General features: G+C 36.9%; 2 protein-coding genes across 4 annotated transcripts in view; one reads left to right on the forward strand and one right to left on the reverse strand.

Moving 5' to 3' along the window:
- The first annotated feature begins 1,847 nt into the window (after positions 1–1,847).
- Positions 1,848–8,293, forward strand: igfbp5a (insulin-like growth factor binding protein 5a). Of its 3 annotated transcripts, none has more exons than XR_014629366.1 (5): positions 1,848–2,577; positions 6,479–6,681; positions 6,855–6,974; positions 7,124–7,507; positions 8,002–8,293. XR_014629366.1 is itself a non-coding variant. In XM_084425221.1 (4 exons), the coding sequence occupies exons 1-4, from the start codon at positions 2,238–2,240 to the stop codon at positions 7,259–7,261; spliced, it is 801 nt and encodes a 266-aa protein (XP_084281347.1). In that variant the 5' UTR covers positions 1,848–2,237; the 3' UTR covers positions 7,262–8,293. The 3 variants fall into 3 exon arrangements, 1 of the variants encoding a protein (XP_084281347.1); XR_014629367.1 differs by having other exon boundaries at positions 7,124–7,487; positions 7,740–8,292; XM_084425221.1 differs by having other exon boundaries at positions 7,124–8,293.
- Positions 8,294–9,596: 1,303 nt separating this feature from the next.
- igfbp2a (insulin-like growth factor binding protein 2a) overlaps positions 9,597–24,327 on the reverse strand; it is a 31,109-nt gene continuing 16,378 nt past the window's right edge. Inside the window, exons 2-4 of the mRNA XM_084425220.1 lie at positions 14,330–14,499; positions 13,300–13,440; positions 9,597–12,587 (exon numbers count right to left, since the gene is read on the reverse strand). Coding sequence (XP_084281346.1) covers positions 12,429–12,587; positions 13,300–13,440; positions 14,330–14,499 — 470 coding nt within the window. The 3' untranslated portion in view covers positions 9,597–12,428. The remainder of the gene's footprint in view (positions 12,588–13,299; positions 13,441–14,329; positions 14,500–24,327) is intronic.

A 24,327-nucleotide genomic window follows, 5' to 3' on the forward strand; every position in this document is an offset into this window, starting at 1 on the left:
GAGAGAGCCCTTTACCTTGGCAGGGTATGAGCTTGGGAATAAGGGGAATGGGTGGATAGAAATCCCATTCTTCTATTTGCCACTCTCCCCAAATAGATTTTGGAATTTTAAGTAGGGCTTAAGCTCCCCTGCAATTTATTTGGGGTATAGTCTGGTTTACGAGAATCTCTTTGGTTACCACAGTGTGTCCCATGGTCTTGTTACCTCCATCCCTTATGATTTGTTGTAATCGGGATATATGCTCCCTCTTGGATGGTGACGATACCAAGGTTGTAGTAAAGGCAGAGTAGAGTTGGACTCCACTCTTTGCCTGTCGCATTTCTCAATTAATTTTTGTGAACAAAACGATTTGAAGTACATTTTTCAAATTCAAATATAACTCCTTTGTTTCTCATTAATTCTTTTTACATTGAAAAACAAAACCTCAAAACGTACACAGACCTGAAAATGTCAGATTCGTGAGCGACATCAAGACCTTAAAATCGATATGAAATGGAAGTCGCAGTAGTCTTTTCTTCCCTAAATGTGAAGTAAATCCAAATGAAATGGTTTCGCGAATAAGAAAAAATGTAGGGCGGGAGTTGAATTTGTCCATCAGGACTTGATTGGATTTTTGGATTATTGTCATTTGCTATTGCTGTGATCTCCTGTGAGTGACAGGTTGTCAAGCCCTCGCGATGAGAAACATCATCAGAGAAAAGACATGTTGCTGAAATTGGGAGAGGAAGTTATAGAGTGCTGTTTTTTAGACTTATTTTTGTAGGCCAATCCAGAAGTTAGATCACCCTGGTTCCCTAGAAAGAAAGAAAAATATATACTTTTCCATTGGATTTTGGGATTATTGTAGAAAATAAAGTCTGTGACTTACAAAAGCTTATGATTCTTACAAGGTTTTTTTTTTTTCTCGTTTTTTTTCATCATGATATTCACAAGTGAACACAACTTTTATGAATATTGAAGCGCAAATTCAATCGCGAAGTCAAAAGCTAAACGTAGGCTACAAACAAACTACACTCATGTCATACTCTCATGACTTCATTGTCACCATCTCTAAACTTCAGACAAATCATTCATTCTTTTTAAAAACATTTTCCCTGAAAATTCGAATTATATTAGTTTGCAAGAGCACGATTATAAACACAACGATCTGTGAAAGCAGACTAGTGAGTAGGTGAATTTACCCATTCGGCTAAGAATGGTTTTGTCCTCGACAACCTCTGTAGTCCCATTTAGCCACTTGTTAGAAACCATTTTTTACAAGACAAGTAAAAGCTTTAAATAAATCACAATATTAGTATATTACTGGTGTATTTTATGTCGTAGAATAAAACGTGAAAATATCTTAACATTGTGTTCACCAGGCCTTATTTCAAGCAAAAACCCATAAAAAAAATAAAAAAAAAACCTGACTTTAAGGATGATGGAACTGGAAGTGGTAAAATGCCTTATCCCTTCACCACTCTACTTTGATTAAAGATTACAAGGGTAGGCTACATGATAAAAAATAAAAATAAAAAAAATACAAAATAAATACAAAATAAAGATCTGCACACATAAATAAATTATAAAAAAAAGAATGGTCCATTTGGATTTCATGGTAACTTTAAATTATTTTAAATACAAAATAATTAAATTTAGAGCAATTCCTAATTTTACGTCCTACTTTTGTCATCTTTTATGTCATCTTTACTGGTGTGTAGTCTTCAATTTTCTCTTGTTGCTTTTTAGTTTTGTTGCTACCATGTTTCGCTTAATCTGAACCTGCGCTAAATAGCGCAGCATCACTCTGGGATCCGCCCAAGAAGCACCAGTACCTTTAAATGAAGTGCAGTGCGCCTCCCTCCACCACGGTTAACGTGAGCAGAGCTTCATACTGACAGCAGCTCTCCAGGGTGATCACTGTTCGCTTGATTAAGCTGCAGGACTTCTAATAGAACCGGGACATATTGATTTCGTTTTTTAATATAGGGGTGAATTGGTTGATTACACGTATTTTTTAGGTTTATCTTCCCCCGAAATCCATTCCATTTAATCTCAGGACTTTGCCTTTTAATTAGATCTCATGTCTTATAGCCTATGAACCATTGGATTCTTCTATCAAGAGGTGAGAGGATTGATAATTGCTATTTTTAAAACACGATACACTTCCCTTTAACCGGACGCTACTTCGTTCTCGGATATCTCAAAATATTTCGACTAATTCAAGGTTACTGGAATAGGTTCTCTACAGTAGGACCATGCAGCTAAGTTTGTATACTATGATTACATTTGTATGGTGTCTACCCGGCTTTTCTGCCTCGTACGTGCCCTGTGAGCCGTGCGATCAGAAGGCGCTGTCCATGTGTCCACCGGTGCGGATGGGGTGTCAGGTGGTGAAGGAGCCCGGCTGCGGATGCTGCTTGACCTGCGCACTGACCGAGGGGCAGGCGTGTGGAGTATACACGGGGACATGTGGACAGGGACTGCGCTGCCTGCCTCGGGGCGGAGAGGAAAAGCCGTTACACGCTCTGCTTTACGGCAAAGGAGTTTGCATGAACGAGAAACTAGGTCTACACAAACCACTTCATATGCCGAAGGGTAAGTTTTATTGACATACAAAAGATCTGTTTTATATGCAATAAACGAACGGATACAAAAGAAAGTTCTATCTATCTATCTATCTATCTATCTATCTATCTATCTATCTATCTATCTATCTATCTATCTATCTATCTATCTATCTATCTATGCTGAATTATCTAGGTCAGGACTTCTAGGCTATAGCAGACAATCTTGTAGGATTTATTATAGCCTATTATCTTGATGGGTTTTTGCATTTATTGAATACAGAATTAGTATTCAAATCAAATTCTTTCCTAGCAACCCCCACCCACACACCCGCAGATCTATCTCTGTCATCCTCTTTATCTCACTGCCTTTCACAAGCTTTAGCCTCCCCTGCCTTTCTTTGCAAAAATCTGCGATTAAGTCAGCTGCAGCACCCTTAAAACTGTGATTATGCGATCTCATCACATTTACTGAAAACAGCTGCTGCAGCTATTTCATTCTGAATCATCATCATCTTATAAGTCGTTAAAACTTTAGCCTGGAATGGGAGGCTTGAGTTCTGACAGAGAACGACTTGGAAGAATTAGGCAGCATCCAGAATAAAAAAAAAAATTAAAACAATAAAATAAAGTTTACACAGCTGACTTAAGTCTGTTCTAAGGAAGCGGCTCTGCACCTACAAATTCCGTGTAAAGGTGCAATGGTATAAGGCTACTAAGCTCTGACCCACCTAGTATCAAAAGTAATAATGATACTAATAATTTCATATTTTTATTCATTTAATTATTTGTATTCAGAAATTATTTTGTGTCGGGCATTAAAAAAGATATATTGTTGAAACAAATTAAGAATTTGTTTTTATATGTGAGAAGACGCATCTATGGCCACTGTTATATTGGCAGAGACAATTTGATTGATTTCTATTTTGCATTGTGAAAACTCAAACCATGCATGGAATTGTTTCCCAATTCTAAATAAAACTCATTATCTTGCAAATTGTCTCTGCCCATAAAAGCACTCTCATCAGACACAGTAAAAGGACAATGCAAGTTTTAAGGGCATTAAAAAAACATGGCCACAATTTGCTAAAACTTAAAAATGAGCAAGATGTTGTCACAGTGTGAGGTAAAATGAGGTAACAATTAACAAAACATGCTCACATATTATTAAAATGCGGGATTTATTCCTTAATTTGTGGCCACAATAACTTTTGGCTCTGTATATTAAACAGTTTATGTAAATGTGTAAATGCACTCATTTGTTGCAACCCTTGTACTGTACAAATGAGATTTTAGTAATAAAAGGCATGGCAACATGTAACAGAAGAAACTTAGAAAAGAAAGCAGAGAGAAAAAATGAGCACACATTCTCTCTCAGGGCTGCACAGATCTCAGATTAGCATGCATTCCCAGAACAATAACCCCAGATTATGAGACATGGAAGTGCACTCGTAACATCACTAAAATAAAACATAATATCCCTCAAATAAGACATCCGGTTTACTAATGCTTGGCAGATGATAAAACAACAGATTAAGAAAGCTGAAGCACCATGTTGATTTATTCGATGATTTCAAAGCTTTGCTGAGGCTTTTTCTCTGATTTGTCAGTGATGTCGTCACAAATGGCTTGGGAGATTTGCTCATCTGTTGTGACCCTGGCTGCTTAGCTTCTCTACAGAAGACGCAGAGGGGCGAGGAAGGGGTCAAGCCCTTGAATCTGATTACTCACTGCAGCTGGGCAATGCAGTGACGTGTAAGGGAGAGGAAGAGGGTCTAGAATGGGCAAATTGAAGTTGGCATCTGGCATCTGGCATCTATGCTTTCAGTTAAAAGAAAGAGCTGGTGGTTGAGTTCAAACTGTTGAGGACTTTATTGTCATGCTTGATTTGTAACTTCCAAAATAGCCATGATAGGTTTTCACAGATGTGTATTCAGAAATACCTGGCTTTCACTTTTCAGAATTTGAATCACTTTTCTAGGGTACATTTATGTTTATAGTTGTATTGTTTGGAAGGCATGGCCAGTGAAATATGCGTGACAGTTTTTTTTTCTTTCTTTTTTTTTCTTTTTTTTTTCTGGCAGACATGAGTGATTTCCGCTAAAAAGTTTAACAATGAGCTACTGTTATGAGACACCTGTAGAAAGCCAACAGCTAAAAAATATCTGCTGATCTGTTGTCTCCTCTGAAGAGTTCTGGCTTGCTTTCAGATGCTAAATATTAGTCTTGCTAAGCCTCTGTTAAAATCAATGGACCAATTGCACAACATTCTCAATTTAGATAACCCTTATAAAAAATAAGTATATTTCAAGTATACTTAAAGGGTTAGTTCACCCAAAAATGAAAATTCTGTCAGTAATTACTCACCTTCATGTTGTTCCAACCCCGTAAGACTTTCGTTCATCTTCGGAACACAAATTAAGATATTTTTGATGAAATCTGAGAGCTGGATCACTCCTCCTGCAGGCTTATGGACACCTTAACTTGCTGGCCCAGAAAATGTATTAAAGACATTGTTAATATAGTCCAAGTGACTCCAGTGGCTCAATCTTAAGTTTATAAAGCGACGAGAATACTTTTTGTGCGCACAAACAAACAAAAATAACGACTTTATTCCACTTTTCATTTCCTTCTCTCTGGACCTCGAGTCTTTTTACGTAGTGTTTAAGCGTAGCACGTCTGTGTTGCACGTCACCATGTAGGCTCACTATTGGGCGACTCTGGTCATGTGTGATACGTGGTGACGTGAAACACAGACGCGCTACGCTATTACACTACGTAAAAAGACTCGAGGTCCAGAGAGAAGGAAATGAAAAGTGGAATAAAGTCGTTATTTTTGTTTGTTTGTGCGCCTACCTTTAACTGTACTTTTTTACTGGTACCATTTAAAAAAATGGCTAGCATCATGCTTCCTGTTTTATCAACACATGTGGGTAAGTTTAATAAAAAAAAAAGCAACATTTTAAGCAAAAAGCTGAGAAAATCACATTTTTGCCAAAGACGATGATGATGATCAAAACACAGATGGAGCAGAACAAGTCTATCAACACCCCCAAAGCTTCACAGTTTTTAACCCTTCCTGGGTCGAAATTTCATTCGGTAACTTTAGGCAGTTTTGACTTATATGCTGTTTAATGTTTATGATCGCGCTATTTTACATTTGCGTAAGCAATCTTCTATCACTTTTCCACCTGTGTTTTGGAATCCGGAGATTCTGTAGCCTACTATTTCAGAAAATGTGTAGGCTATAGTGTAACAGTGAAAACATGGATAGCCGGAAAATCCAGTCAATGGCGGGAAAGGGTAAAGTAAATTTCTATGTACACTACCATTGGAATAGCCTACATAATAATTCAGATACTCGGAATTAGGAACATATCTGTTTTCTTTATAAATCAATATTCTCAAACAATGTAAGTTTATTAGTATGCAAAGCAATGTGAAAAAAAAAGAGTATTTAATAGGCTACTCAATCAAAATATTAAACACAAGTACAAGCCAAGAATATTCAATTATGATTTTAATTATATCTCAATCAAAAGACTGAGTACAAGTATAGGCCAAATATACTTAGACTTTTCTGTCAGTATAAGTCAAGTATACTTAAGTGCAACTAAGTACATAAAAAGTAGACTGAAATTATACTTTCTTATTTTTAATTTAAAAGAGGTATACTAATAGCACACTTGAATTAACTTATTTTTAGTAAGGGAAGACCAATGCAGGAAGTCTTTGTTTTAGATAGATAATGAGAAAAGTGACTGTAATCCACACTAAGCACACCAATCCAATTTGGCCTTAGATTGATGGTCTTTATGGTTTTGTGACTGACATACAGGCGTCTTGACAGTGCGAGCAACCCTTGTGTATTTGTTACGTAAACAATGCCAATCTCAGTATGCCACTGCATTTGACTATTGTCCTCTTCCTAGATCAAGAGTCACATGAAGAAGCCCTGGTTACAGAAGTAACGGAGGATCTGCTTCCCCAGGCTAAGGTTCCATTATTCCAACGAGACCACATTAACAGCAAGAAGGCTCAGGCCATGCGAAAGGATCGGAAGAGACAGCAGGCTAAACTCAGGACAAATATGGACTACCCGCTCTTGGGAAGTGACAAACATCAGTCTGACATTGTAAGGTTATTTTTAATCAACTTTCATCTGTTGTCAGTGAAAAAAAAAAAAAAAAAAAAAATGTTTTCATGGTGTTTTGTGTTATTTTACAACTTTCTATAAATGCCTAACACCTATAAATGCCTGACACCTTTTCCAGACTGTTCTGTTAATGATGTGTGTGTTAACTGCAGGGTCCATGCCGAAGAAAGCTGGATGGAATTATCCAGAGGATGAAGGACAGCCCCAGAGTCATGGCTCTTTCACTGTACCTACCCAACTGCGATAAGAAAGGTTTCTTCAAGCGCAAACAGGTTAGTTTTGCACTTCAGCATGTTTATAGATGTCAACTACTGGCAAGCTTAGTTGTCGGAAAGTTTTCTTTCCTATAAACACTTGGCTCTTGGCTGAGGGCATGGTCAAATTACTTTGCTTACTTTGCTTTGTTCATTTTCGGTTACAGTGTAAACCCTCCAGGGGGCGCAAGCGAGGCATCTGCTGGTGCGTAGACAAGCATGGAGTTCAAATGCCGGGCACTGATTTTAATGGAGGCAACATCCAGTGTAAAGATCTTGAAAGCAACGGCAGCAACAATGAATGAGACAACTTAAATTCGGTCACGTAACAACAACATCACTCTCATCTACCATATTATGTGATTTGCCAATCATTTCTAATCTTAATCTTAAAGAGTCTGACCTTTATTTGTGGAAAATCCTATAAAAACAGTCTCTTTTAAAGCACAATACAAGCATCAGTTATTGAATCCTGAAATTGTCCTCTTTGATCTTCATTGGTTGGTGGGATCTATCAAGTATCATTTGGGAGTCATGGACTAGTTTCCACTGTATCTTATGTCATAGACACCGTAGAAAGTCTTATGAGCTTAAAGAGCTTTAAGCACTGTAAAAAATTTGTAACACTCCCCAATCAAAAATTTCAATTGACCGATAACATCTAAATTTTTCAATTGGCCCAAGTGAAATTCTGTCAATTCTAAAATTAAATGTACAGATTTTCACTTGGGCCAATTGAAAAATTTAGATGTTATCGGTCAATTGAAATTTTTGATTGGGGAGTGTTACAAATTTTTTACAGTGAGGGATAGTTCACATAAAAATGGTATTTCTGTCATCATTTTCTCACCCTCGTGTCATTCAAACCTATAACATACTTTCTTCTGTGGAACACAAAATAAAATATGTTGAAAAAAATGTTCAAACAGTTTTTGACATTACAATGAAAGTCAGTGGGGTCAAAAACAACACTGGACCCATTTTTCTTTCATTGTACTGTATGGACAAAAAAACATTTTATTTCACATTGTTTTGTGTTCCACAGAAGAAAGAAATGCATACACGTTTGAAATTACAAGGTGAGTGAATGATGCATTTATTTTTTTATTTTTGGGTGAACTATCCCTTTAATATTACTGTTTCATATGACTCTGCTTTTGTCCGTGGCACAGCACTTACTCACTGAAGAGTACTGTATAGTCTTCACAGACTCTTTTTTGTTGTTGTTTTGTTGACCCCTTTCCAAAGATTTCAGAAAATTACTTGCCACATTGTTTTGCCAACCAAAACCACATAGGAAAATTCATATTCTAATAACCACTGTTTTAGTGAACTGTAAAAAAGCAAAAAATTAAAGAAAGCTAAGCACAACTTCTTAATAATCTTAGACACATGTACAAACATGTAGTTTATATGAATCACCATAGAATAAGAGAGACACACCATTTGAATGCACAATGGTGACAAACCAACCAGCCATTTTTCTAGTTTTTCAAACTTTAACAGATCAGGGTCCTTGGGTTCTTATGGAAATATCAGTGCCTTTTTTCTACTCAAATATTTGAATACTGATTTACATCAAAGGCATCAAAGGGGCCACAAAGGCAAAACACAAACACTCAAAATGCTGACCTTTAGTTTGCAGGAGTGTAGATTCAAAAAAGCAAATTCAATGTTCTTAAAAAGCAGGCAAATTGAGATTATTTGCATTATGAAAATGCCATAGTAGTACAATACCAAAGGTACTATTAGGTTTTGGCCCACAGAATTGAATTTGGTGCAACCAGTTTTCCTCCTAATAGTATAAATATGTTCTTGGTGCTTATGAGATTATTTGCATGGCGTGACTTAGTGTCAGATCAGAGGCTGACAGCAGTTTAGAATTGTTCCCTGATTGTAGAATTTTAGAAAGTCCTCTGTCATCAACATCACTCAACATTCACTCACTCAAACACTCACTCACTCACTCACTCAGTGAGTGCATTTTAAAGGACAATATCCCTCTTTTTACAATTGAATAACATGGAAATAATTCTGAACGATACCACTCCATGTGGGGAAATTAGGCTCACTAGTATGAGACAAAATAAAAAGCAGACCAGTGTGACAAGTTTTGTAAGGTGCCTATCTAATAATGGGGTGAATTTTGATGGGTGTAAAAAATAAAAACTGGTAATTTTTTCCATAACCTTTTCAGTTTAAGTTTCTAATAATTGAATACATTTTAATAGTTAATTTAAGTTAAGCCCAAATCAAGTGATATGGGCGGTTAAATTTGTATGACATCTAAATATCTGTGTGCAATATTTATTCATGTAATTTATGTACTCTTAATTTTGTCTACTTTGTAAAGACAATACATTTATGTAATAAATATATACATATAAAGATATTCAGATATAAGAATAGAATCTCTGTTTTTATTTTGTTTGTGTACTCTTCTTATCAAATATAGTTTGAGATGAGCACACCGCGGGAAGTAATTTCAAATATTGAATTGGTGCATCACTAATTCATTTTTCCTTTTATAAAAATGTGCAGCATGTTTTCATATTTTAATATATTTTATAACTTTGGTCACTAGGAAAAAAAAAAATCACCGGAGAGATGATTATTCATTCAGTTTCTAACTACAAATAATACCTTGAACTATTCTTTATTTGTGTACATAGGGCCCAAAACAGCAATAACACCTAACAGAAAAGTTGAATTATGAATACAATTTGCACAAATAAACCATAATGTTAAGTTAAAATTTTAGTGAACATCTCTGTATCAAATCTATTTATCACATCTTAAGTGAGTTTTTATGCAGTTATAATTATGTTTTCTCTTCCTTAGTGTGACCACCAGATGTCAGTAGTTACATGCAATTGTAATAGAACATCAACTGCATTGGTATAAACTGCGTAGTCTTGGACTGCATCTGAAATCGGATACTTCCCTTCTATATAGTAGCCAAATTCCCAGTACTCATAGAATTGTAGGCAAAAAGTTCCCAGATGACTTACTATTTCCGGCAAGATTCTGAAGTGTGCAAACGATTGACACTTTACTATATCATGAGGCCTCAGGAGAGGATTTGCAAATGACAGTGAAGTGACACAACTGATGCTGGTAGGTCACATGATAATGACAACATGGTGAATGTTGTACGTCCAGATTATATTCATAATACACACACTCATACTATACAGAACATAGTTTTTTAGCGGTTGAGAAGTAAATACTTATTCAAAATAAGTACCTACTCGAGAGTATGCGATTTCGAACGCAGCCCTTGTACTAAATGGCCTGAACATTCCAGATGCATTCACAAAAAAATTAAACTGACAACTTTTATTAGCATTCATCAGGTTTTTTAGCCAAAAGTTCAAGACTTCATAAGCAGCCCCATATATTTTGTTTCTGTAAATCATTTAAGGTAATGCTTTTTTTTAACTTTATAACGTAGCGCTTCAGTGTGTTTGTCAAGATGAACACTGTCCTATCCAGTAAAAAACCCTTACCTTTTTCGTTATATGAGAGGGGGGCAACCTATTAAAGAAATGTATTGAAACGAATAGCACCAGCAATATAATGAGAGAACTACAACCGTACATGTTATGATTAGCACAAGATACTTACTAAGTATGTAAAAGTGTTTAAGGTAAACACTAAAAAGGTATGTTTACAATTCTAGTTAATTTCCTACAGAAAAGTAGCATTATCAGCCTGCTAACATCAGTCCTATGTTCATACAGTTGTGGTCAGAATTATTGGAACCCTGTGGTAAATATGAACAAAGAAGCCGGTAAAAATATAAATGCATTGTTAATCCTTCACCAAAAAAAAATAAAAAATGAAAATCACAAAAATCGAACCTTTCATTGAAGTAAAATAATTGAAAATGTGGGGGAAATCTCAATGAAATAAATGTTTTTCTCCAAAACACATAGGCCACAATTATTGGCACCCTTTTATTCAATATTTTTTTTCAACCTTTCGCCAAGATAACAGCTCTGAGTCTTCTATAATGCCTGATGAGTTTGGAGAACACCTGACAAGAGATCAGAGACCATTCCTCCATACAGAATCTCTCCAAGTCCTTCAAATTCCCAGATCCAGGTTGGTGTTTCTTCTCTTCAGTTCACCTCACTCATTTCTTTTATAGTGTTCAGGTCAGGGAACTGGGACGGCCATGGCAGAAGCTTCAATTTGTGCTCAGTGACACAATTTTGTGTTGATTCCTAGCAAAGGCAGTCAGGTTTTGATTTTTTTTTTTTTATCTGTTGGTATTTGATAGAATCCATGATACCATGTGCCTGAACAAGATGTCCAGGACCTCCAGCAAAAAAAAAAAAAAATGGCCCACAATATTAAAAAACAGCAGTATATTTAACCATGGGCATGGGGTATACTTTTTATCCCTGTTTGCACCAAACCCATCTGGTGGGTTTGCAGCCAAAAATATATATCTTTTTGGTTTTGTTTCATATAGAACCAGGTGCTATTTGAAGTTCCAGTCGTGTCTGACAAATGAATATGCTGGAGATTGTTTTGGGATGAGTGAGGAGGATTTTTCTTGAAACCAACCCAAACAACTTGTGGTGATGTAGGTGCTGTTTGATACATAGTTTTTAGGCTTTCTGAACCCAAGACTCAACGGATCTCTGCAATTCTTCATCTGTGATCCTTGGAGAGTCTTTGGCCACTCAAACTATCCTCCTCACTGTGAATTAGGACTATATAGACACACTTCCTCTTCCAGGCAGATTTGTAACCTCTTTAGTTGATTGGAACTTCTTAATTATTGCCCTGATGGTGGAAATGGGAATTTTCAATGCTTTAGCTATTTTCTTATAGTCTCTTTCTATTTTGCGAAGCTCAACAATCTTTTGCTGCACATCAGAACTGAATTATTTGGTTTTACCTGTTGTGATGGATGATTAAGGGAATTTGGCCTTTGTGTTTCCTCATATTTATACTCGTGTGGAACAAGAAGTCATGACTGGACAATTTCTTGTTTTTAGTCACCCTGGTGTGCTAAATGTAAAAATGAATGGGAATATACTTAAGAGATTTTACTCATAAAACATTCTGTGGGTGATGATTTAACTTCAATGAAAGGTTAGATTTATGCACATTTTTGAATGAAAAGAACAAATGGATAACCAATGCAGATTTATTTTTACAGCCATCTTTGATCATATTTACCAAGGGTGCCAATAATTCTGACCACAGCTGTATAACTTGGATTTAATTTAAGTACTATCAGTTCAGTTATATCAGTACTTCAACTGTAACAATGTGTTCAACTGTAACATGTTTCAAACCATCTCAAATCTACAAGCACAAAAAAATGCATAAACACACAAGGTATATTTGTAGCTTGTTTAGAGAGTGTGAAACACTAACTCTTTTGGGGTCATGATTGTGGGTTTGTAGGCTTAAAGGTCAAGATGGGAAGGGATGGGAAGGTTCAGGATATCTTTAGTTTTGAGGGTCCACAGAGGGATCCATCTCTATGCCATCAATGTACTGGCTGCAGTTTGGATCACCCCTTATCAGTGGAGAGGTGGGAATAGGTCTTCCTGTGTGTGGGTTCACACACCAGCACTCACCACGATGCCCATTCACTGACATCTTACACTGAAACACATGAAAGAGTCCAAATATTCCAAAAATTCCAAATAAATATAGTCCAAAAATTAACCAGAGACTTTAAGCTTAATTGACAGCATTTGTGGCAAAATGTTGATTAATACAAACACATTTTAATGTCTTCTTTTAATAAGCATTTACAATGGAAGTGAATGAGGACAGTTAATTAACTTCAACAATCATATAATTTTAGAGCTTGATAAAGGCAGGGGGGGGGATTGGCACAATTAAGGTGGGGCTGAATGAAGCTAAAAGTGGAGATGGGGAGGAGGAGGGATGCCAGATGAACTGTCAGTGGAGTGAAGTAAGCTGTGCTTGGTTGACAAGATTAGATAAACAAGCTCCTCCCAAATTTATATGAATATAAAGTAACATTTCTTTAAATTTGTCTTTGTTTCTTTTTTTTCTTTTCTTTTTTTTTTTACAATTTTTAATTTCTGGCTACACAAGGTTATGGCAAATGCAAATCCTGCCATGTGAAATACATTTTAAAATAAATATTTCAAATATTCCATGTAATCATTCAATTAACAGCGGGCTTTAACAGCTGCCTGCATGCACAATAATTATCAAAGAATTATCACAATGCTTATTAAAATAGGTTCAGGTGGATTACAGCAAGTCACATTTATTTCATGTCAAATACCCAGATCTACAAAAATGCTTTGAACTTGATGGTGCTGGAAAGGGAATTAAATACCTGTTTCAGGTTGTACTGCCCCCTTTTGTCACAGTTGGGTATGTGCAGGGAATAGAGGTCCTCCAGAGGACCCCTGTTATCTCTGAAGGGTATTTTTGAGATTCTTTCCAGCACCTGGTCCAGCTCCTGCTGACACTGGCTCTAAAATATGTAAATAAATGTTTTTGCATTTTTGTCTTCAATTGAAGTATACAATAACAGCATTGTGTCCTGAATTGTTTAAAATATTTAGAAGATATGTTTGAATGATACCAGTACTCATAGTGTGATTTTCAACACTTGTGTTATCAATGACTATAAGTTATGTATTAGGTCAAGATAATGCACACTAAATCATCACAGCTGAGGTGGAAAATATCTCAGGGAAAATTCAATGGATAGAACATAAGTAGTAGTCAGGTTGCTAAGTTTCTACTGTCATATTTAACATTAATATCAAATTGACCCCAGAACTATACTTTTTCCAGCCAATGATTTAATGACGTGGAAGTAAGTAAATTTTAGCTATTCTCTAAATAAAATCTGTAATGCATACATAGCATTAAAATCACTTCAACTTACTAATGTTTTTGTGTCATTTGTGGATGTTTTAAGTTTATTCAAGGTAACAAGACCTGAAAATACAACCTGCAAAGCATCTGTGTGTGTGTGTACTGAGCCTGAAAAAAGTTCTTTGCACATGTTGCTGTGCATTTGAAGTCTGCAGATTGCTCAGATTCAGTCACTGTATTGTGGTCAAGGCCCTCAGCCAAGATAAATAAGCTCCAGAGACAATTATTAAGCATAAGTCAATTGGAACAACGTGTTTTGTCCAGGTTTGGAACAGCTATGGCAGATTTAGACTTTACCTACAGCTCACAACATTAGAATTCATAAATGAGTATCCCACTCTGAGAAATATATATACTTTAGGCAAATATAAACTTCTCTCTGCAATTCCACAAGATCTCAGATACACCATTGAGACAACCTCTAGGAGAAGATAAAACATTTTTTATTGGTTTTGTTGTATTTGTTTTTTATCCTCTACCTGTTTGGCATGCGGCACTTTAGGGTCCTCTACTTTGTGGTACTTCATCTTGGTCTTCAGCTGCTGGCGGTGTTGAAGGACAGCACTCTCCTTCCATGGACTGTCTTTGGTGGGCTTCCTTATGGGAGGAACCTCAGTCAGACCAATGTCCAAAGACTCCTGTACCTCACCTGATGATAGAACACAAACCATTTTGAGAGTTTAAATGTGTCAATTTTTTATTTTATTTTAAAATCGATTAATAACCATATTGGTCTACAAAAAATATGTCAGCAGCTATGCATCTAGTATTCATAGATTTCACATGATGTAACACCCTTATAAGATCGCATGCCTGGAGGACAAAACAAGGCTGTCCTTCATTGGCTGCTAGTTATTTTTAACAGGTTTATACTAAGTACTTGTTACAAATATGTTTGGCAAATTTTTTTTTTTTTTTTTTTCCTGTGTGTCTCATTGATTGATCCTGTTCATCTATTGTCCTGTTAATTACTCATTAGCCATTTTGTTTGCTCTGTGTATTTAAGCCCTCAGTTTTAGTTAGTTCCTTGTCCTGTATTGTCGATGTGGTTGTGTTTCTCTGTGTTATTCTCCTGTTTATTGAGTTTGAAGATATAATTAAAGACTATTCTTTGCGCGCTTCTCTACAGCCATCATTCTGTGTACTAATGTACTAAGACAGTGATATTACAACACCAAATTCAATATACACCTTATTAACAAAAACATACTATGCACAGGCAAGCAGACAAACCCATTATATGAACACAACATGCAAAAAAGTAAAGAATTTAGCATGTTTCCTTCATATTATGGGCTATTATGGGCCTCATTTGCTTGCCTGTAAATTGTATGGATCATCAATAAGGTGTACAGATTATTGAATTTGCTCTTTTAATATAACTGTTTTAGTAGGCTACATCAGGGCATGTTAAGTATTTTTCCATGTTCAGCATTATATAATGTTGACTGAAATACTGCGGCAGGTGCTTTATATGGATTGCAAGTGCTTAAAACGTGCAGTTTGTATCTTTTTTTTCTTCTTTTTAGAGGTGTTCTAAATATTTGTGGCTTAAAACAGATGGGAAATTGACAGGCCTTTGCTGCAGCTGTATGGATGATTTTGCCCTCCAGGTCTCTGTGCAAGTAACCATTTTCCCCCCTCCTTACAATCAGTGATTCCCTGGAGGTTTTCCATTTTGAATGATCCAGGGTCAAATTTGCTTGTTTATTGTGACAACAAACTTTTAGCTTCACGTTACCCACAGCTTGAGCGACTTTCATGACACGCACAGACAAATAATGTTTGTGCATGGGATTGTATGCAATGGCTTATGCAACTTACCACAAAATCTGTCCCGACAACTTTAAAATATAAATCAGTATTATATGTTTTTTAAAGTGCATTTGGGTAAAATAAAGATATGGTTTGGAAGATGGATTTTAAAAAAAAGAAAAAAAGCTATCTTTCTCCATCTAATAACTTCATATAAATGGCCCTGTATGACTCTTTTAAACTAGTAGTGGGTTAGTAATCAAAATGCGTAAGATAAGAAGTAGGGGTGGTCGACATGATTAACCGGTATAAATGACAACCAGTAGATATTTTGGACCATCGTCTCTATTGCGGTTAGCTCATGTGACATTGCTGTGGTCACGAAAGCTTTATCGTTTGCATGTATTTTTAAGCATTGCGGTTTAAAAACAGGTGATTTTAAAGCGTTGAAACACAAATAGCAGCGAAAGATAATTAATTTAAGTAGGCTATATGCGCAATACCTGAATACCATGTATTCACAAGTAAACATTCATTTATGTCTTAAGTGAACATTAGTTCACTTAAAGGGTTAGTTCACCCAAAAATGAAAATTCTGTCAGTAATTACTCACCCTCATGTTGTTCCAACCCCTTAAGACCTTCGTTCATCTTCGGAACACAAATTAAGATATTTTTGAATAAATCTGAGAGATGGATCACTCCTCCATAGGCTTCTAAGGGATTGAAACTTGCTGGCCCAGAAAAGTTATTAAAGAGATCGTTAATATAGAGAAGGAAATGAATAGTGGAATAAAGTCGTTATTTTTGTTTGTTTTTTGCGCACAAAAAGTATTCTCGTCGCTTGATATACTTAAGATTGAGCCACTGTAGTCACTTGGACTATATTAACGATCTCTTTAATAACTTTTCTGGGCCAGCAAGTTTCAATCCCTTAGAAGCCTATGGAGGAGTGATCCAGCTCTCAGATTTAATCAAAAATATCTTAATTTGGGTTCCGAAGATGAACTGAGTAATTAGTGACAGAATTTTCATTTTTGGGTGAACTAACCCTTTAATGCATGAGTAGATTGGATCTGTGCAGTCTTAAAGTGACAGCATCTAAATTTACCTGCTGTCGTTATTAATGTTAATCAAGCAACAGAAAATAGAGAAAATCTCTCACTGCTGACTAAATCACTTTTGTAACTTTAATAAGAATAAATGTAGATTTAATTTTTACAGCATTGTTTTTTTATATATTTGATTACTTTATACATTTAATTTGTGTCTTTGTTCTAGTTTGTTTTCTTTGCTCTCTTTATCACAGTTTACTTGTCTTCAGCAAGCTTGAGAGTTTTTTTTAGGCTGGATTAGTTGTTTTTTTATTATATTGAAAATGGTGATAAGAATTATAATATATATATATATATATATATATATATATATATATATATATATATATATGGTATACTAGGTGTAATACACATTACACCTATGTGTAATATTCAATGTCAACCAGGCATGGTTTATTTATTTATTATTTATTTTTTTTATACAGTAGGCTATATAAGCTTCAAGGACAAAAGAGTGTGACCACTGTTTTAGATCAGCCGTTTCTGTGAAGGATCCAGAAGAAGACATGCACAGTTCATCAATCTTTCCACGCAGGCACTCTGAAACACCACTGCATGTTTCCTTCATTTTTGGTTAAACTAATCCTTTAAATTATTATTATTATTATTATTATTATTTTTATTTATTTTTTTCAGTTTCATTTTAATTTGAGTTCAAATGAATAAAAATAAGATTCAAAGTTTAGAATCAAATCTGTGCATATTTTGAATTGAAATTTTATTCAGAATTGAGAACCCAAGAGAATCAATATGAATCGAATCGTGTGACTCCAAAAGATTCCCACCCCTACACAATAACTAACTAAAAATAACCTTCCTATAGAGTTTTAAGAGTCAGAGTTTTGAAGCTTCTTAGACATCCAGGGGTGTTTTAAAATTCTTGCCAAGGCACAAAATGCACGGGTAAAAATGTAGCACACCACTGCAATAAATAGCAAGACTGAACAGCAGGTAAAAACAAAAACACTCTTAATTTTCCACTCGTTAACACTTCTTAAAACCTTGCTGCTTAACCTCAGTGGTGATCTCTTTGAAGCTATCCCAGCAGGTTCTACAGAAGTGGAATAAAACTAGGGGTACAGTATGCAAGAGTACCACACCAAAAGGTAACGCATTTCTGCCTTTCCTGAGAAACTTCAGACACAGTCTATTTTGAAATAAAGGGGGAAAACCGCACCAAGCAAAAGGCCACTAAAGTCCTGCACACAGTGTCCCTTCTTATCTAAACACAGAAGATTAGTGCACTCTCCCCTCCTCTCGCAGAGGCTGCACATTTGAATGACTTAGCAAAATTGCCTACAAAGAACTGAACAAAACAGGGAGTATATATACACAGGAGCAAACAAGGGAACTAAACAAGACATGGGTGTAACTAATCAGTAACCAAGGAAACTAACAAGGCAATAATCAAGACTAAACTGAGGGCATGTTTACACGACAAAGATGTACTAAAAATGGAAACGTTTTTCCTTTGCATTTTCCGCGTGTAGACGACACCATTTTCCAAACTGTTCACAAAGATCTGCGAAAACAACAAAAAATGTTGTATTATGCAAGCCAGGCCAGTAGTTGGTGAAGTCAATTTGTAAAGAAAAACTATGCGCTTATATACTGAACAACTAATATGCATGCATGCGCATGTGTCACCATTTTCACAAATTCACATTTTTGGTATTTACACGGAGACGATAACGATATCATTTTCAAAAACTTGCACTTTAAAACCCGTTTTCAAAAGTTTGCATTTCCAGGCCCCCAAAACGCTGTTTTACATTTTTAGTTGAAAACGGTGTCGTGTATGAAAATAGCCCTTGAAAGAAAACTCAAGAAACATGATACATGAACAAAAAGACAATTAACATGAACAAACAACAAACAATTATATTTGTATTAACTAACATAAATAAAAATGAATAAAGACTGTAAATTATTGTTAATTCAGCTAATGCACTAACAAATTAGACATAATTGTAAAGTGTTACCCTATATACTGTATTTTATATGTAGATTTGCATACCAGTTGTATCCTAATATTTTTTTAATGCTCAACTGATTTTACCATACATAGAAACCATGAACCATTTTTGTATAAAACTGAGTAAATGTTTAAATCTTACTTTGGTTGGTCATACCAAGAACAGCTTTATGTTCCAAGTCTTATCTTCATGTTTTCCATGTATTTGTGTTCACAAACCACCATAAGCTGCACTGGGCTTTTTGGATGTCTTCACAAGTTCCCCAAGTACAAGCATTCAGTGGAAAGTGGAAGGAACTTTTTTTAATCTGCAGATGTTTTCCAAGTCCTTCAGGAAATAAATAGGGGGAGGGACGCATACACAAAGGATGGCAATTCTTAAAATAATCCACATGGAGGGGCAATCATCACTGTCAAGCAGGAAACAAATGAATGCAAAATGAACGTGATTCATTTTTTACAAGCAGGGGGCAACTTTTATTAAGTTGTTTCCATTACCTTTACATCTACCATGAGGATATAACTGCATGGATGCTCAAAATGCATGCTGGTTTGAATGGGTAAAGAACTTACAGTGCTGGAAGGGATGCCAATTTGTTGGCATAGGGTCATGCCAACTAGCCTAATCACAACCATCTTTTCTGGCATCATCCAGTGCAAACTCTACACTGGAACTCTGGCATGGTAGTCAGCACTGATGGTCCATGGGAACTACATGCTCCTCACCTTAATAAAAAATTCTCCTCTACATCTGTTTGGGATCAAAAATTTCTGTTTTAGTATCCACTGAAAGGATGGCAGTGAAAACCATAAGATAGAGATCTGCACCACTGCTTCAACACTAATTCAATATCCGCAATATAGTTTTACAAGGCTATTTTTTTTTTTTCTTTCCCAGCAGAAGAAAAGTATATATTTTGATGTTTCTAGGTCCTCATCAGTAAGCAGATTGGGCACGTTTATACATAAGGGTTATAGCACAAAAGTGTCCAGCCAATTTAATTCTTCATTAAGATTCCCAATGAAAGTGGATTAGGGCGGATGAAAATTTGATGTGCTTTAGGAAAGGTCGGACATTTATAATGATATATAATAATGGATCTGATAATATAATGGATATGATCCTGTGTTAACCCAGGCTAGTTTTGCATTTTATTATATTGTATTTATTAGTTTTATTTTTCAGGTAACTTTGATTTAAGGTTTTGTTTTGTGAATACTGATCTATTTCATTTTTATATATTTTAGTTTTAATAATACAGTTTAGTAATGAACGGAACACATCCCAAACAACTGAAAATAAGGAAAAAACATTTCTATTTAAGCACACTTTTCTTGTAAGCAAGTGTAAACAACTGAATATTTGCATAGTTTACTTAGATTCAGCATATTTGTGCATTATAACAATAGCATTTGAAATTAGTTGCCATTTTCCCTTTTTAGCACAATCATTGAATTAACTGGTGCAGCACCTGGAGTGATGAACTTGGGGTCAAGAGCAGCATTAAAAGGTTTAAATGTTGTTGAATATCAAAGTTAAGTTTCTTATATTGATTATATGTTTGTCGTCCAAACCTCAATTCTTTGGAAATGCAGGGTTAAAGTCAGCTACTTCTAGCACAGGCTTTATTATAGATGGTACTCTTCTTTTCCAAACCTTGGGTCATAAATAATTTTGTACTTCTTGCTGTGCTCTAAAGTCACTTTCCTCTATTAGGTTTGTGGGATTTTATCCCTTTAATTTTAACACCACAAATCATATAATTGGCTGTGATAATGCCTTTGCTTTTTCCATTTTCATAATTAAACTCAAAATAGTCCCACACAGGGCTGTGCTGTTTCCAACCAGCCATCATTTCCCTGTCTTCATTATCAGTATCCACTAACCTCACTTGCATCACACGCCACATCACCATCTGAAGTTCTTCACCTACAGCCACACAGGTCAGATTATTCCACTATGATGAGTAAGAGCTTAATGATTGACTAAAAACTGTAATGTTTGAATAATTATTCTTTAATTTCAGTTAGTGTTTTAACAACTGTTGTTGTCATTTAGTTGTATTTTTCATTGACTTTGCTTAAGAATATGCATGTAAACACACTAATTGACACAGCTAGATTTTTGCCTCTTACCCCGATTTTGCTCAGCATGTAAATACATTAATCTGTGTGTTCTGTTGGCTTATTGAGGTGTGAAATGTAACAGGAAAGCATCTTTACTGCAGATTTAAGCACATCCAGACAGAGCGAGCATTTTGCAAAACTCTGAATCTTTCTTGACCCAAGAAATTATAAAAATGTGTTCTCATCTTGTGCTGTCAAAGTAGAAGTATTTACTGCTTATTTATTTAACATCACATCTCATGTTACAACTGGATTACTCAGAGTTAAATATACAAATGATTAGGTTTTGACGTTACTTGGTAAACATGGTTTACCTGCATTACCAGGTTATTGGTTTGCATGTAAACCGGAACAACAGTTTAATTGAATTAGATGATTTTTTGGGAGTTATCAGCGTATTTGTGTCTATATAAATGTTCAATGATTAGAGACAAAGAGGTTTGCTTTACAGCATGCAGGCAAGACAGTACAAGCTTGACTAAAAGGTGTTAAGTGACTAACAAAGTTCACTGAGTAACCATAATATGGGCCTTGGCCCTTGGGGTAACAATGTTGCCCTACATCCTCACCCTAGTCCAACATGTATGAACTATAACTATACCATGAAAAATCCTGAAAAAAAAAAAAACACCACCTCCACAAATTCCAAAGAGGTCCTTAAACCATTGCTTGCTCCCACCCCAAGTGCACTCGCCTCAACATTTCTCACATTGTTGGTGTTATCTCCAAGCTGCTGCGGGGAGCTAGAGAGTTTATTCTGGACATAGACACAGTAAGATTCTTGGCATTTGAGTTGCTGAGTAGCCCTGGGGGGGGTGGCAGCCATACCCGCTCTTGCAGAAAACTGGGGGATTAGTTTGCTCTATTTTAGTCCAACGGGTACCGCTTTTCCACAGCACTGTAGGAACAGCTCATAAGCAGTCCGTTTATTTTTGATTCCCTCTGCCAGGTGCTGAGGGCTTTGTGAGGCCTATTTTTTCGGGTCACTGCAAATGGGAAGAGGGTCACCAGCCATTTCCCTCTTGATGAAGATGAGACCAATATATGAGGACCTTGCTCTTATCTGTCAGCACTCTTAGTGCTTTCCATTGTGGCCAAAACTCTACAATGGGGGTTTTCCATGACCCATTTTTAACATTAAAAATTCTCACAACCCCACCCCTTAACTTTCATCCATGTCATATAATTAAGCTATACACTTTAAGATCTTACAGGCAAAAAAAAAAAAAAAAAAAAAAAAAAACATTCTTAAGAATAACAAACAATTTCCATATTTACTATTTGTTTTTAAGCATGCTGTGCAATGAGTGCAACATTTAAAAATTCACAGTATCAACTAATGCAAACAAGTGTACCAGAGTGTTAGCGACAGCTGGATCATTACGCTGGCTGCGTCCGAAAGCTGAAAAATATTTCCTCCGCAGGCAGCATTCGGAGGTAGGAAGGCATTAAGCCACGTCTGAATCTAATGATCGTGTCACAGCCTGTCTACTGATATACTATTGATTTTTGAAGGCAGAACAGATGTATCCTTCGCTGTCTATCATATCCCATTATCCTGTGCATTTGAGTCTTTAACAGTTGAGAAAGTAGTAAAAAAAAGTAGTCTGAAAGTTGCTTTTGGTGGCCAGTTTGTGTGTAAATATATACGTTTTGACCAATGCTTTGAACTTTTGATGTAATTTCTTGCAAGAAATTAGCACTGCAGTATTTAATATTCACTTAGTTATCACCAAAGCTCTCTGTATTTTGTTAGATCATTAAACCTGTATGATCAGAAACCTGTTTGAAATCAGTTTTGTGAGGTACCTTCATGTGCAAACGCCGCCTGCCCTATCATTGCCTGATAGTGTCATGATTATGCCCTTGTGTCTTTGTATTTCTCTAGTCTTGAGGCAGGATCATGACAGACCCATGTTTTGTGTACAAGCACATGGCCATTTGTATGGGCTGTGTGCTTGTGTTGTCTTGTTACTTACCCTGCCCCTTGTTCTCCTCGTTAGTCATTATTGTTTCATCTGTGTCACCTGCCGTCTTTATCAGTTTCTCCCTATTTAATCCCCTTGTGTTGTTTTGCCCCCTCCTGGGTTTTGTTTTCCTGTGTTTGTACCAATAAACCTTGTGGTCATTGTACACTGTCTGCATTTGGGTTCATCTCCTCGCATCCTCATAACAGAATGAACCGACCAACTAAGAACCCAGCAGACAGTGTGTCCTCCCTTCTCAAGCAACAATCGGAGGTCCGGGATCAATGGTGGTTGTCGTCCTCTCTTCTCAAGTGACAGTTGGAGCTCTGGGAACAATGGTGGTTGTCCTCACCACCTGCCACACTACCAGTGATTCCAGAAGGTCGTATGTTAGCCGTCGCGACGCTTGGGGACCTGGCTTGTTCCAACACGACTCCTGAGACATCATCCGTATCCATCAGTCTTCGCGGAAAACGTGGAAGACGCCTGTCGTGGGAGTCTGCGTCTGCGTCGTCCTCCACAGAATCCTCCTTGCTTGCGGTGGGCTCCCCAGTTCCAGCAACGGCCCCCGCTGCACCCCCCTTACCGGTCACAAGTCCGGCTACGGTCTCTGCTCCGCGACCCAGGAAAAAGAAGAGGAGAAAGGGAGCCTCTTGTCCTCCATCTCTGTCTTCCCCTGGCTCCGTGTTGACCTCCCAACCCGTCGCAGCTGCAGAGAGTGCTGATCCCAAGCCAGCTGCAGAAAGCGCTGATCCCAAGCCAGCTGCTGGTAGCCCGGTTACAGAGTCAGCTGCTGTGAGAGCTGCGGCTGATCAAGCTGCAGAGGCAGTCCTGCAATCGGTTTCAGCTCGTAAGAGGATGCCTGTTGTCGTTGCCGCAGAGACTCTAGCTGACTATCTTACTAGTCTTGTCAAGATCCTTGAAGTGCCTGTCAAACCTGTCATGTCTTCTAGTCCTGAGCCCACTGCGTCAGCGAGCGCTGTTCCCGAGTCTACGGCTGAGAGCGCTGTTCCAGAGTCAGCGGCGGTTACCGAATCGGAGATGAGGAGTGTAGGTTCTGAGTCTGCTTCGGGCAGCACTGGTTCTGAAGATGCTTCTGAGAGCCCAGTTCCTGTTCCCGCTCCACAGCCGCCTGCTACACCCCCTGTCATGATTCTGCCCTTGTGTCTTTGTATTTCTCTAGTCTTGAGGCAGGATCATGACAGACCCATGTTTTGTGTACAAGCACATGGCCATTTGTTTGGGCTGTCTGCTTGTATTGTCTTGTTACTTACCCCGCCCCTTGTTCTCCTCGTTAGTCATTGTTTCATCTGTGTCACCTGTCGTCATTATCAGTTTCTCCCTATTTAATCCCCTTGTGTTTGTCGTCCTTTGTCGGTTCATTGCTAATCATACCTGTGAGTACCTTGTGGAAAGTCTTGTCATTGTGAGAGTATTTATTAGAAGTATTGCTTGTATATTGTCTAGTCATTGTTTAGTCTTGTCAGCTTTAGATTCCTTTTCCTGTGTTTTGCCCCCTCGTGGGTTTTGTTTTCCTGT

The sequence above is a fragment of the Rutilus rutilus genome (assembly GCF_951802725.1).
Source record: "Rutilus rutilus genome assembly, chromosome: 12".
Taxonomy (NCBI): Eukaryota; Metazoa; Chordata; class Actinopteri; order Cypriniformes; family Leuciscidae; genus Rutilus; species Rutilus rutilus.